The following is a 12,852-nucleotide window of genomic DNA, read 5'->3' on the forward strand; positions in this document are numbered from 1 at the left end:
GAGAATTGACATTTCAGGCATAAGTCCTTCATCACTTGCGTGGTGCAAATCTCACTTGCCAATTCTTAGCCGAGCAGACAACTGCCCTTCAACAGGGACAACCATCTTTCTTTATCTTCAATGTGACTCCAGACAGCAGAGATTTCCCAACCCTGTCTTATTCCCATTTGCCTTTAGAATTAGAATCCCTGCAGTGTGGAAATAGACCCTTTGGCCCAACAAGTCCACACCGACCCTCTGAACAGCAACTCACCCAGACCCACTCCCCCATTCCATATTTCCCCCTGACTAATGTCCCTAACCTACACATCCCTGAACACTACGGGCAATTTAGCATGGCCAAGTCACCTAACCTGCACATCTTTGGATTGTGGGAGGAAACCAGAGCATCTAGTGGAAACCCACACAGACTCAGGGAGAATGTGCAAACTCCACGCAGACAGTTGAACCCAGGTCTCTGGTGCTGTGAGGCAGCAGTGCTACCTACTGAGTCACTGTGCCACCCCATGTTGCTCAGGAACCATGATGTCTCACTCAGTCAAAGGCAGTCACTCTCGTCTCACACATGGAATTTTGGTCTTATATCTGTGTTTGTACCAAAAGAGATTCAGTCATGAATTGGTCACAGATGACAGCTGTGCTTGCTGCCTTACAAACAAAAACACCAAGGATGGGGAAATTAAAACTGGGGGTGTCAAGAGACCATAACTGGAGGAAGATAGCAATTTCAGAGCATTGTGGGGCTGGAGATGGTCTATAGCCAACATTGTCACAATGAGCATGGAGGGATAGAAAAAGAAGGAGGAGAATTTCAAGTTGTGACTCTGCTTAATCAGCTGTCTCTGTGGGTCAGCCATCACAGGATTTATAAGTGAAAGGAACCTGATGTGGGTGAGAGTGTAGGCAGCAGACGTTTGGGTCCGCTGTAGTTCAGGAATATAAAATCAGGTATACTGATGTCCGGGAGCACTGAGAACAGTTGCAAGCAGGAACCATGTCCACTGACACAGTGTCAGTGTTTTTTGGATTCACTAGATCCCAAGATCAATGAGATTCACCAAGCCTGTAACTCCTGGCTGTGCTGATTGTTCACTTGACCATAGACTAATGGGGCTGGATTCCACCAACATCTGGGGAACCACTGATCCCAGAAATTCAGGCAAAGAGGAGATTTTGAGCAGATGTGTTGGGTTTAGTGGTAGAAGACAGTCAGTAAGGCCGGAAAGGTTTGTTTTAAAAAGCTACCTCAAAAGTTCGCCATAATTAGAGAATCTGTACAGAAGAACAGGAAGTCCATAAATACATTGCTGTCGACAGTGATGTATTTGCCAAATGTGTTTTGAAACTCTCCAGCTGAGTTGCTGAGTTAGTGTCCACCTGCAGACAAATCAAAACAAAAGAGGGGAGGGAAAGGAAGGAGTTGTGTAATTTACTCCAGAGTACTGGCAAGCACCAGAGGGAAGTATGGCTGAGGGAGAAGGAAGAATGTGATTTTTAGTCAATTGTGTAAGTGGGGAGTGAGATAGGATGGTGAAGGAGATCCAGCAGGAACTGCCATTGTCCAGTAGGTCCAGAGTACTGGGCACCTGTGTGTCAATGCAGTGACAGGCAGTGAGTGGACAGCAGGAGTATTGATCAAAATACCAATCAAGGCACCATAAGTAGAAGGCTGTGCAAGGGGCAGAGGTGCAGAGCAGAAAGACAGCCCTTGTGGGAGATCCCACAAATAAAGAGAAGAGTTAGAGTTCTCAGTTATTGGGATTAGCAGTCCTGAAGGATGTGCTACCCAATCCAGGGGAACCTCAAAGCAGCTGGGAGGACACAAATACATCAATCCTGAGCTGGGGGTATCTCAACATCCAAAAAACACCTTCTTTTGGAATTTACTTAGTAACCCTGAATCATCTACTAATTATTATAGTTCGCCATACAGCTTCCATAGCTCTGGACATGTTTTGTGTCCATTTTCATTATTAACTCACGTAAACATTGTAGTTGCCCTGATTGAAACTTTTGTTAAACTGTAATGTAGTTACTTATCGCTTCCCCATCCTAAATCTTTTTACAAAATTGTCTCAGAAAGTAAGACAAAAAGCTTTATTAAAAACCATCATCCCATCACTGCCTGCTGTCCTCTCTCATTGCTCCTTGCTCTTTTGGAAAGTCCGCTCCCCCAAAACCCCCTCCACTTTCATTTCTCAACTGCTGCTCTTTTGAGAGTCAGGTCCACTCTCCCTCAACCCCTGCCACTGCCTTCAATCCAATACACCCATAGGGCTGAAAATCTTTGGCCTTCTCTACCCCTGAGAAATGCTCCATTGTTGAATGTATTTACATCATAGGTTTTTGGTCTTATGGACAATCAAAGAGATGTGGGTGGTAAGGGTGGGAGGGAAGTGAAATTGCCGTCCAAGAATAGTCAGCACAGTACTGTACTGAATCGCAGAGCAGGCTCGTTGGGTCACATTGCCTACTTCTCCCCTAATGTTTTAAGCACTTATGATCATTTTTAGTAAAAGTTAGCTGATGTAGTTTTTTTAATACTCCTGCCATTCTCTGGCAATTCTGTGACATGACCCTATCTTATTGTTCAGTCTTTAATGGCCTTCTCCCTCCTTTAATGTTAGATTTTTTTTCGTTTCGGGAACACATTTTGATAGAAACCTTTCTTCTTTCTTTTTATTTCCAATGATAATTTGATTTTGTCATTTCAATTTCCCTCCTTGGTGGTTTTTTTTTGTAAACTTCTTTCCTTTTACATTTTCTTTTGTCGTCTCCGTGAGTATTTAAACATTCCTTCTGCCTTTCCTTTCTAGAATTTTAACTCTTCCTTTGGTTATTTATTCTTTCACAGTATCCTAGCTGGAGTATTAAATTTAAAAATCACACAACACCAGGTTATAGTCCAACAGGTTTAATTGGAAGCACACTAGCTTTCGGAGCGACGCTCCTTCATCAGGTGATAGTCGCTCCGAAAGCTAGTGTGCTTCCAATTAAACCTGTTGGACTATAACCTGGTGTTGTGTGATTTTTAACTTTGTACACTCCCAGCTCATTTTTGACTATTTATAAAATATATTCCTTTAACAGCTAAGACATTTTCAATAATTTACAACTGTTTGTCTGTTTGCTTTTTATTATTATAGTAATTTGTTGTTGACGTGTATTTATCGAAATACAATAAAATGTGTATAGATTGCCATAATTAATCTGGCGCCATTTTAATTACAAAATTATAAAAAAAGAAAAATGCATACAACATTGAGGCAAATTTCATTGTTTATTCTAACCATGGCTTCTTGATTTCAGAACTGGCTATGGGATGCGCCTTACCCCGCAGCAGCCACAGTTGCCTCTGAGGCCACAGCACCAAGGAAATAGCATACTGAAGCAGCTCCTACTGCCGCTGACCAGACCCAGAATATCAACTCTGCCAAAGCCACTTCACCGCTGCCAATACTCCAGTCATGATTCGGAGATGCCGGTGTTGGACTGGGGTGTACAAAGTTAAAAATCACACAACACCAGGTTATAGTCCAACAGGTTTAATTGGAAGCACACTAGCTTTCAGAGCGACTATCACCTGATGAACGAGCGTCGCTCCGAAAGCTAGTGTGCTTCCAATTAACCTGTTGGATTATAACCTGGTGTTGTGTGATTTTTAAATTTAATACTCCAGCTGCAGCCATAGCCAGGAGACCTGTGCAAATCTCATTTGCACAGAATTTATATTATTTTGCTCCACCTTGATTTCATCATAAATTTGCTCTTTTACAATTGGTTACCTGGGCCTTTGTCATATTTGTATTGGTTTTAATCTTAATTTTGAATTTCCTATCCTGTGATTACTACTGCCAAGATAGTAATCTGCTGTTAACTCTCCTACCCATTCTGATTCAATGCCCAATACAAGATCTGGCACTGATACATTTTCCTGATTGATACCGTCCATCGCCCATCTTTGGTTTAATATGGGAAGTCAGGATAGAAGTTGAAAGATGTCCTTCAGCAAGGGTTTACTGCAAGTAGTCCCAAAGTATGAGGTGGGTGGGAGAAGGTAAACGGCGTGGATTGAGAGGCAGACCTGCAGCGAGACCAGTAGCAGAATGACATCCTGAACCACAGTCATTAACGTGAGGATGGGGAAAGCAGCAAATTGGTAATTATTCATAATCTTTAAAGTAACAGTAAAGCCTTTATTTTCTGCTTGTTTCCAGTCTTTTATCTATTTTTCTTAAAAATAATTCATTTGTTATAAAATTGATAGTAGATTTAAAAATGATTTTAATAAAGTGTAAAGAGCAGGGGGTTCTTCAAGAGTAAAAAGTAGGGATATAAGTAAGTAATTAATAAATTGAATTAAATGTAGCAGTGCTGATAGGAGTGTGATGTGTTGCTCTTTTAGCACACAGGAGCTGCTGCACACCAAAGTGGTCCAGAGCAAACGTATCCATAGTACATGGAGCTTGGGAAACAGTTTAGGAGCTGGAGTCCGAGCTGCAGACATTGCACCATAGGGGGAAGTTACCTGGACACTGTATTCCAGGAGGCAGTCACACCTCTCAGGTGGGATAATTCAAGTTTGGGTCTGAGACTGGAGACATGACTGCAGGTGAGGCAGGTCTGAGGATACAAGGAGTAGTATTCAAGGATGCTCAGCCCGGAATTGGCCAACAGAATTTACATTCTTAAAAGTTGTGTGAACAAAACAGTGGGGGGGGGGGGGGGGGGGGTTGGGGGTTGGGGGGGGGTCAGCTGAATGAACTGACTACTGCCCCATGGTACAGGGATCCATTCAAGCAGGGGGGAGGCAATAGAAATGTCGTCATGTGAGCACACAGTATAATTCGGGAGATAGATACTGTTCCTTGTGGTGATGCCTGCCCAGTACCAGGATTAAGGACATCTCCTTGGGGCTGGAGACAAATTTTGAGTTGGATGGGAGGAATTCAGTTGTCATCATCCATGTTAGTACCAATGATATTGGTAGGACTAGAAACGAGATTTGCTGAAAGATTTTAAATGGATCTAAATTTAAAAAACAAACCTCCAAAATAATATCTGGATTACTACCTGAACATGGGCAAACTGACATAGGGCAAATAAAGTTAAGGAGTTGAAATCATGGCTAAAAATTGGAGTGGAATGAAAAAGGTTTCAGTTTGTGGGGCACTGATACCAGTAATAGGGCAGAAGGAACGGTTCCAATGGGATGGGCCTCCCTTGAACTGTGCTGGGTCCTGTGTTGTGGTGAAATAATTAACTAGAGCTGTAAGAAAGCTTTGAAATAAATAGGTTGGGGAGAACTCAGGAGAGGTAACTATCGGATATTGCAGCATTACAGGGTAGCTATTAGGGTAATAATACCAAGAGTAGAACAGTATGGAATGGTGTACAAGCACAAAAAGATAACAGTAAATAGGACCAGAAGGGGAATATATAGTAAAACCGCAATATTAATGGCTCTTTACTTCAATGCAAATAATATTCAGAACAAAATAAATTATTTAATGGCAAAAATTGAGTTTAGGGGGTACAGCCATTACAGAAGTATGGTTACCAAAGAGATCAAAGTTGGGTCCTAAATATTTAGGGGTATGTCACTATTCAAAAAGGCAGACAGGAAGGAAAGGGTGGTGGTGTAACTTCTTTCAGTGGAATAAGTACGATAGCAAGAAATTATCTTGGATGGAAGACTTAGAGTCTACATGGGCGGATGTAAGAAATAAAAAGGGGAAGAAGAGACTAGTGGAAATAGTTTGTTGGCACCCAGACAGTAGTTAAATTGATGAACAGAGAATAAATCAGGAGACAGTGAGGTAGTCCATTATTCATGAGTGTCTTTAACCCTCATGTTGATTGGGAAAATCAAACTAGCAGAGATTGCTGTAAGGGAGAATTCTTAGAATGTATTTGGGACAGTTTCTGGAATGGCATTTTATGGATCTAATTGGGGATTAAACAATTTTGGACCCGATAATATGGAATAAGACAGGTTTAATACATAATCTCAGAATAGGTCTTTATTCATTAGAGTTTGGGAGGATGCAATGTACAACATCCTGAGGGCACTTGACTTGATGGATGTTGAGAAGCTATTTCTTCTTATGGGGGTGTCTCAAACTAGGGGACATAGTTACAGAATAAAGGGACACTTATTTAAAACTGAAATGCAAAATAATTTCTTCTCCAAAGGGTAGTGAATGTCTGGAGTTCTGTACCCCAGAGAGTTGTGGAGGTTCATTGAAAATATTTACAGAGGAGGTAAATAGATTTATGAAATGTCAGGGAGTTGATGGCTGCACTGAGTTGGCATGAAAAGGAGTTTGAGGTGTGGAGCAGTTCAGCTTTGATATTATGGAATGGTGGGGCAGAATAGAGGGGCCAAATGGCCTACTCCTGCTCCAACCTTTAGGTTCTTGTGAAGTAAAAGGAAATAATGACCATTGTAAAATTTAGTATTCGGTTTGGGAGACATTTGGGTCAGTAACATCAGCCCTAAACTTACAAAAGGGTAATTGCAAAGCAGTGAAGGCTGCAGTGGAATGGAAAAGGGCTGAAGCAGCAAAGATTGTTGATGAACAATGGCGACATTTTAGAACATAGCTCATGAATCATAGCAAAGATATATTCCAATGAGGAAGAAGGAATCTAGGAAGGGGATAAACCAAACACAGAAATCAACTTTGAGGATAATCTAGCATGTAGTATAAAACAAATAGTACAGGTTTCTCAACGCATATAAGCAGGAAGAAAGAAGCCAGAGAGAACATAGGCTCCTTACAGAATGAAGATGGGGGAATAATAATGAGGAAAGCGAGAACTGGTTTGAAGTGTGTGTACTTCAACGCGAGGAGCATCCGAAATAAAGTGGGTGAACTGGCAGCGTGGGTTAGTACCTGGGACTTCGATGTTGTGGCCATTACAGAGACATGGATAGAGCAGGGACAGGAATGGCTGTTGCAGGTTCCGGGGTTCAGATGTTTCAGTAAGAACAGAGAAGATGGTAAAAGAGGGGGAGTTCTGGCATTGTTGATCAGGGACAATATTACAGTTGTAGAAAGGATGTTTGGGGACTCATTAACTGAGGTAGTATGGGCTGAGGTTAGAAACAGGAAAGGAGAAGTCACCATGCTGGGAGTTTTCTGTAGGCCTCGGAATAGTCCCAGAGATGTAGAGGAAAGGATAGCAAAGATGATTCTTGATAGGAGTGAGAGAGGCAGGGTAGTTGTCATGGGGGATTTTAACTATCCAAATATTGACTGGGATCACTACAGTACAAGTACTATAGATGGGTCAGGTTTTGTCCAGTGTGTGCAGGAGGGCTTCCTGACACAGTATGTAGATAGGCCTACAAGGGGCGAAGCTACTTTAGATTTAGTACTGGGTAACGAGCCTGGCCAGGTGTTAGATTTGGAAATAGGTGAGCACTTTGGAGACAGTGATCACAATTCTGTCAGGTATACTTTAGTGATGGAAAGGGATAGGTGTACTCCACCGAGCAAGAGTTACAGCTGGGGGAAGGGAAATTACGGTGCAATTAGGAAAGATTTAGGAAGCGCAGAATGGGGAAGGAAACTGCAGGGGATGAGCACATTAAAAATGTGGAGTTTATTCAAGGAAAAGCTCCTGTGTGTCCTAGATAAGTATGTACCTGTCAGGCAGGGAGGAAGATATAGAACACATGAGCTGTGGTTTACTAAGGAAGTGGAATCCCTGGTCAAGAGGAAGAAGAAGGCTTATATTAGGACAAAATGTGAAAATTCAAGGAGCTTGAGGGTTACAAGGAAGTCAGGAAAGACCTAAAAGGAGAGCTCAGAAGAGCCAGGAGGAGACATGAGACGTTGTTGGCGGATAGGATCAAGGTTAACCCTAAGGCTTTCCATAGGTATGTCAGGAATAAAAGAATGATGAGAGTTAAATTAGGGCCAATCAAGGATAATAGTGGGAAGTTGTGTGTGGAGTCAGAGGAGATAGGGGAAGCACTAAATAAATATTTTTCGACAGTGTTCACTATAGAAAATGAAAATGTTGGCGAGGAAGATACAGAGATACTTGCATCTAGACTAGAAGAGTTTGAGGTTCACACGGAAGAGGTATTAGAAATACTACAGAGTGTGAAAATAGACAAGTCCCCTGGGATGGATGGGATCTATCCTTGGATCCTCTGGGAAGTAAAGGAAGAGATTGCCGAGCCTTTGGCATTGATCCTCAAATCATCATTGTCTACAGGAATAGTGCCTGAGGACTGGAGGATAGCAAATGTGGTTCCCTTGTTCAAAAAGAGTAGTAGAGACAACCCTGGTAATTACAGACCAGTGAGTCTCACTTCAGTTGTTGGTAAAGTATTGGAAAACATTATAAGAGATAGGATTTATAACCATCTAGAAAAGAATAATCTGATCAGGGACAGTCAGCACGGTTTTGTGAAAGGTAGGTTGTGCCTACCGAATCTTATTGACTTTTTTGACAAAGTGACCAAACAGGTAGATGAGAGTAAACCGGTTGATGTGGTGTATATGGATTTCAGCAAGGCGTTCGATAAGATTCCCCACAGTAGGCTATTATACAAAATGCGGAGGAATGGGATTGTGGGAGACATAGCAGTTTGGATCAGTAGTTGGCTTGCTGAAAGAAAACAGAGGGTTGTAAGTTGATGGAACATGTTCATCTTGGTGTCCAGTTACTAGCGGCGTACTGCAAGGGTTGATGTTGGGTCCACTGTTGTTCATCATTTTTATAAATGACCTGGATGAGGGCTTAGAAGGGTGGGTTAGTAAATTTGCGGATGACACTAAGGTCGGTGGAGTTGTGGATAGTGACGAAGGATGTAGTATTGCAGAGAGACATAGATAGGATGCAGAGCTGGGCTGAGAGGTGGCAAATGGAGTTTAATGTGGACAAGTGTGAGGTGATACACTTTGGATGGAGTAATCGGAATGCAAAGTACTGGGCAGATGAGCAGAGAGATCTCGGTGTCCATGTACACAGATCCTGAAAGTTGCCAACTAGATTGACAGGGTTGTTAAGAAGGCATACAGTGACTTGGCCTTTATTAATTGAGGGAACCAGGAGGTTATGCTGCAACTGTACAAAGCTCTGGTACGGCCACACTTGGAGTATTGTGTACAGTTCTGGTCACTGCATTATAAGAAGGATGTGGAAGCTTTGGAAAGGGTGCAGAGGAGATTTACTAGGATGTTGCCCGGTATGGAAGGCTGAGGGCCTTGAGGCTGTTCGCGTTAGAGAGAAGAAGGTTGAGAGGTGACTTAATAGAGACATATAAGATAATCAGAGGGTTAGATAGGGTGGACAGGGAGAGCCTTTTTCCAAGTATGGGGACGGCAAACATGAGAGGACACAACTTTAGTGTACCTGGTGCAATGATGTAGTGTACCTGGACTTTCAGAAAGCTTTTGATAAAGTCCCACACAGGAGGTTAGTGAGTAAAATTAGGGCGCATGGTATTGGGGGCAAAGTACTAGATTGGATTGAAAATTGGTTGGCTGATAGGAAACAAAGGGTAGTGATAAACGGCTCCATTTCGGAATGGCAGGCAGTGACCAGTGGGGTACCACAGGGATCAGTGCTGGGACCGCAGCTTTTTACAATATATGTTAATGATATAGAAGATGGTATCAGCAATAACATTAGCAAATTTGCTGATGTTACTAAGCTGGGTGGCAGGGTGAAATGTCATGAGGATATTAGGAGATTACAGGGTGACCTGGACAAGTTAGGTGAGTAGGCAGATGCATGGCAGATGCAGTTTAATGTGGATAAATGTATGGTTCTCCACTTTGGTGGCAAGAAGGCAGATTACTACCTCAATGGAATCAATTTAGGTAAAGGGGCAGTACAGAGAGATCTGGGTGTTCTTGTACACCAGTCAATGAAGGCAAGCATGCAGGTACAGCAGGTAGTGAAGAAGGCTAATAGCATGCTGGCCTTCATAACAAGAGGGATTGAGTATAGAAGCAAAGAGGTTCTTCTGCAGCTGTACAGGGCCCTGGTGAGACCACACCTGGAGTACTGTGTGCAGTTCTGGTCTCCAAATTTGAGGAAAGACATTCTGGCTATTGAGGGAGTGCAGCGTAGGTTCACAAGGTCAATTCCTGGAATGGCGGGATTACCTTACACTGAAAGACTGAAGCGACTGGGCTTGTATACCCTTGAGTTTAGAAGACTGAGAGGGGATCTGATTGAGACATATAAGATTATGAAAGGATTGGACACTCTGGCAGCAGGAAACATGTTTCCGCTGATGGGTGAGTGCCGAACCAGAGGACACAGCTTAAAAATACGGGGTAGACTATTTAGGACAGAGATGAGGAGAAACTTCTTCACCCAGAGAGTGGTGGCTGTGTGGAATGCTCTGCCCCAGAGGGCAGTGAAGGCCCAGTCTCTGGATTCATTTAAGAAAGAGTTGGATAGAGTTCTCAAAGATAGTGGAATCAAGGGTTATGGAGATAAGGCTGGAAAAGGATACTGATTAAGGATGATCAGCCATGATCATATTGAATGGTGGTGCAGGCTCGAAGGGCAGAATGGCCTACTCCTGCACCTATTGTCTATTGTCTATTTAAAGTGAGGGGCGATAGGTATAAGACAGATGTCAGAGGTAGTTTCTTTACTCAGAGAGTAGTTAGGATATGGAATGCTTTGCCTGCAAGGTAGTAGATTCGCCAAGTTTAAGTGCATTTAAGTCGTCATTGGACAGGCATATGGACGTACATGGAATAGTGTAGGTGGGATGGGCTTCAGATTAGTATGACACGGCAGCGCAATATCGAGGGCCGAAGGGCCTGTACTGCGCTGTAATGTTCTATGTTCTATGTTCTATGAAACAGGAAATAGGAGTTGAATAAATATTTTGCATGAGTCTTCATGAAAACACTAACAGCATGGATAAAGGATAATGAAGGGCTTATGCCTGAAATGTCGATTCTCCTGCTCCTTGGACACTGCCTGAGCTGCTGTGCTTTTCCAGCACCACACGTTTTGACATGGATAGAGGATTGACTCGATAACAGAAGATAGAGATTGGGATTAGGAGACACTTTCAGGATGGCAACCTTAACTAGTGGAGGGCCACAGTGGTCGATGCTGAGTATATATTAATGACTGAGATGATACGAGATAGGAACAGGTATAGACTGTTCAACCCATTCAGCTGTTCCTCACCATTCAATCAGATCATGACTGAACCAACGTTCCATACATCCGCTTTCCTGCCCTTTCCCCGTAACCCTCGATTCCCCGACTGATCAAGAATCTATATAACTCGGACTTTAATATCTACAAGGTCTTGTATAATATATACAAGAGCCCACAGCTTACACCCAAAACATTGACTTCTCCACCTCCTGATGCTGCCTGGCTTGCTGTGTTCTTCCAGCCTCCTGTCTGTCTTCCACAGCTCCCTCTGGCAAGGAATTCTAAAGAATCACAACCCTTTGAAAGAAGAGATTCCTCCTCATTTCAGTCTTAAGTTGGAGAGTCTTTATTCTGAGAATATACCTTCTGATCCTGGACTCTCCCATGAGGGGACAGAACCTCTCAGCATTAACCCTGTCTGAAGCCTTAAGACACCTATGTGTTTCAATGACATCATTCTCACTCTTCAAATCTCCAGTGAGTAGAATCCCAATGTGTTTAGCTGTTTAACAATTCCTTCATACCGCAGATCATCCCCGTGAACCTTCTCTGAACTGATTTGGAGATGCCGGTGTTGGACTGGTATACAAAGTTAAAAATCACACAACATCAGGTTATAGTCCAACAGGTTTAATTGGAAGCACTAGCTTTTGGAGCGCTGTTCCTTCATTAGATGGTTGTGTCACAACCTGATGAAGAAGCAGCACTCCGAAAGCTAGTGCTTCCAAATAAACCTGTTGGACTGTAACCTGGTGTTGTGTGATTTTTTTTGACTTCTCCGAACTGCCTCTGATGTCTTTCCTTAAATAAAGGGACCAAAACTGCTCACAATATTCCAGACGTGTTTCATGAGCACCTGGTGTAGTTGCAGTAAGTATTCCCTACTCTTATACTCCTTAAAATAAGGATTAATATTCCATTAGCTTTCCTAATTACCTGCTGCATTTGTATGCTGGCTTTCTGTGATTTGTGCACAAATCCCCCCAGATTCCTGTGTGTTGCATGGTAGATGACAGAAGTGAATTTATTATTATCAGGTTGCAAATGACACAAAAATAGGTGGGAAGGCAAGTGGTGAAGATAATACAAAGAGTTTACAGACAAACATAGGCAGGCGAAGTGAATGGGCAAAAACTGGGTACATGTGACATAATGTGGGAAAATGTGGATTATGCACTTTGGCAGGAAGTAAAGAGTAGCCGAACACTATTTACATGGAAAGATTGGAGCAGCACAGTAAGATTTGGTGGTCTTTATTCCTTAAATCTCAAAAGAAAAGCATCCCAAATTCAACAGGCAAATAAAATATTACCCTTTATTACAAACGGTATGGAGGATAAAGGTTGGGAGGTCTTGGCATAACTATAGAAGGTATTAGTTGGAGCCGAGAGTGTGGTGCTGGAAAAGCACAGCAGAGCAGGCAGCATCCGAGGAGCAGGAGAATCAATGTTTCGGGGAAAGGACTTTTTGACCTGCTGTGCTTTTCCAGCACCACACTCTTGACTTTAATCTCCAGCATCTGCAGTCCTCACTTTCACCAAGGTACTAGTTGGAGCTACCAGTGACATCCCCTTTCTCATTTGGATTATTGTGCATATTGAGAGCATTGAATGTATGGGAGGGTGTGTTCCATCTCGGCAATGAGAGTAAATAACTATGCTCTCTTAGCAAGCCAGTGGGGAGTATTACAACAGT

At 42.7% G+C, this 12,852-nt stretch overlaps 1 protein-coding gene across 4 annotated transcripts in view; it reads left to right on the forward strand.

The window, feature by feature from the left end:
* The window catches only part of LOC122541693 (uncharacterized), a 189,366-nt gene extending 185,219 nt beyond the window's left edge, over positions 1 to 4,147 (forward strand). For 3 of the 4 annotated variants that reach the window (XM_087982307.1, XM_087982308.1, XM_087982309.1), the window contains one exon: positions 3,310 to 3,517. In XM_087982307.1, coding sequence (XP_087838433.1) covers positions 3,310 to 3,381 — 72 coding nt within the window. In that variant the 3' untranslated portion in view covers positions 3,382 to 3,517. Of the gene's footprint in view, positions 1 to 3,309 lie in introns of all 4 variants that reach the window. The other variant, XM_087982305.1, reaches the window with a different exon arrangement.
* The last annotated feature ends 8,705 nt before the right edge of the window (positions 4,148 to 12,852 follow it).

This window comes from Chiloscyllium plagiosum, unplaced genomic scaffold, assembly GCF_037043375.1.
Source record: "Chiloscyllium plagiosum isolate Xiang-an unplaced genomic scaffold, Cpla_swu_hap1 HiC_scaffold_43, whole genome shotgun sequence".
NCBI lineage: Eukaryota > Metazoa > Chordata > Chondrichthyes > Orectolobiformes > Hemiscylliidae > Chiloscyllium > Chiloscyllium plagiosum.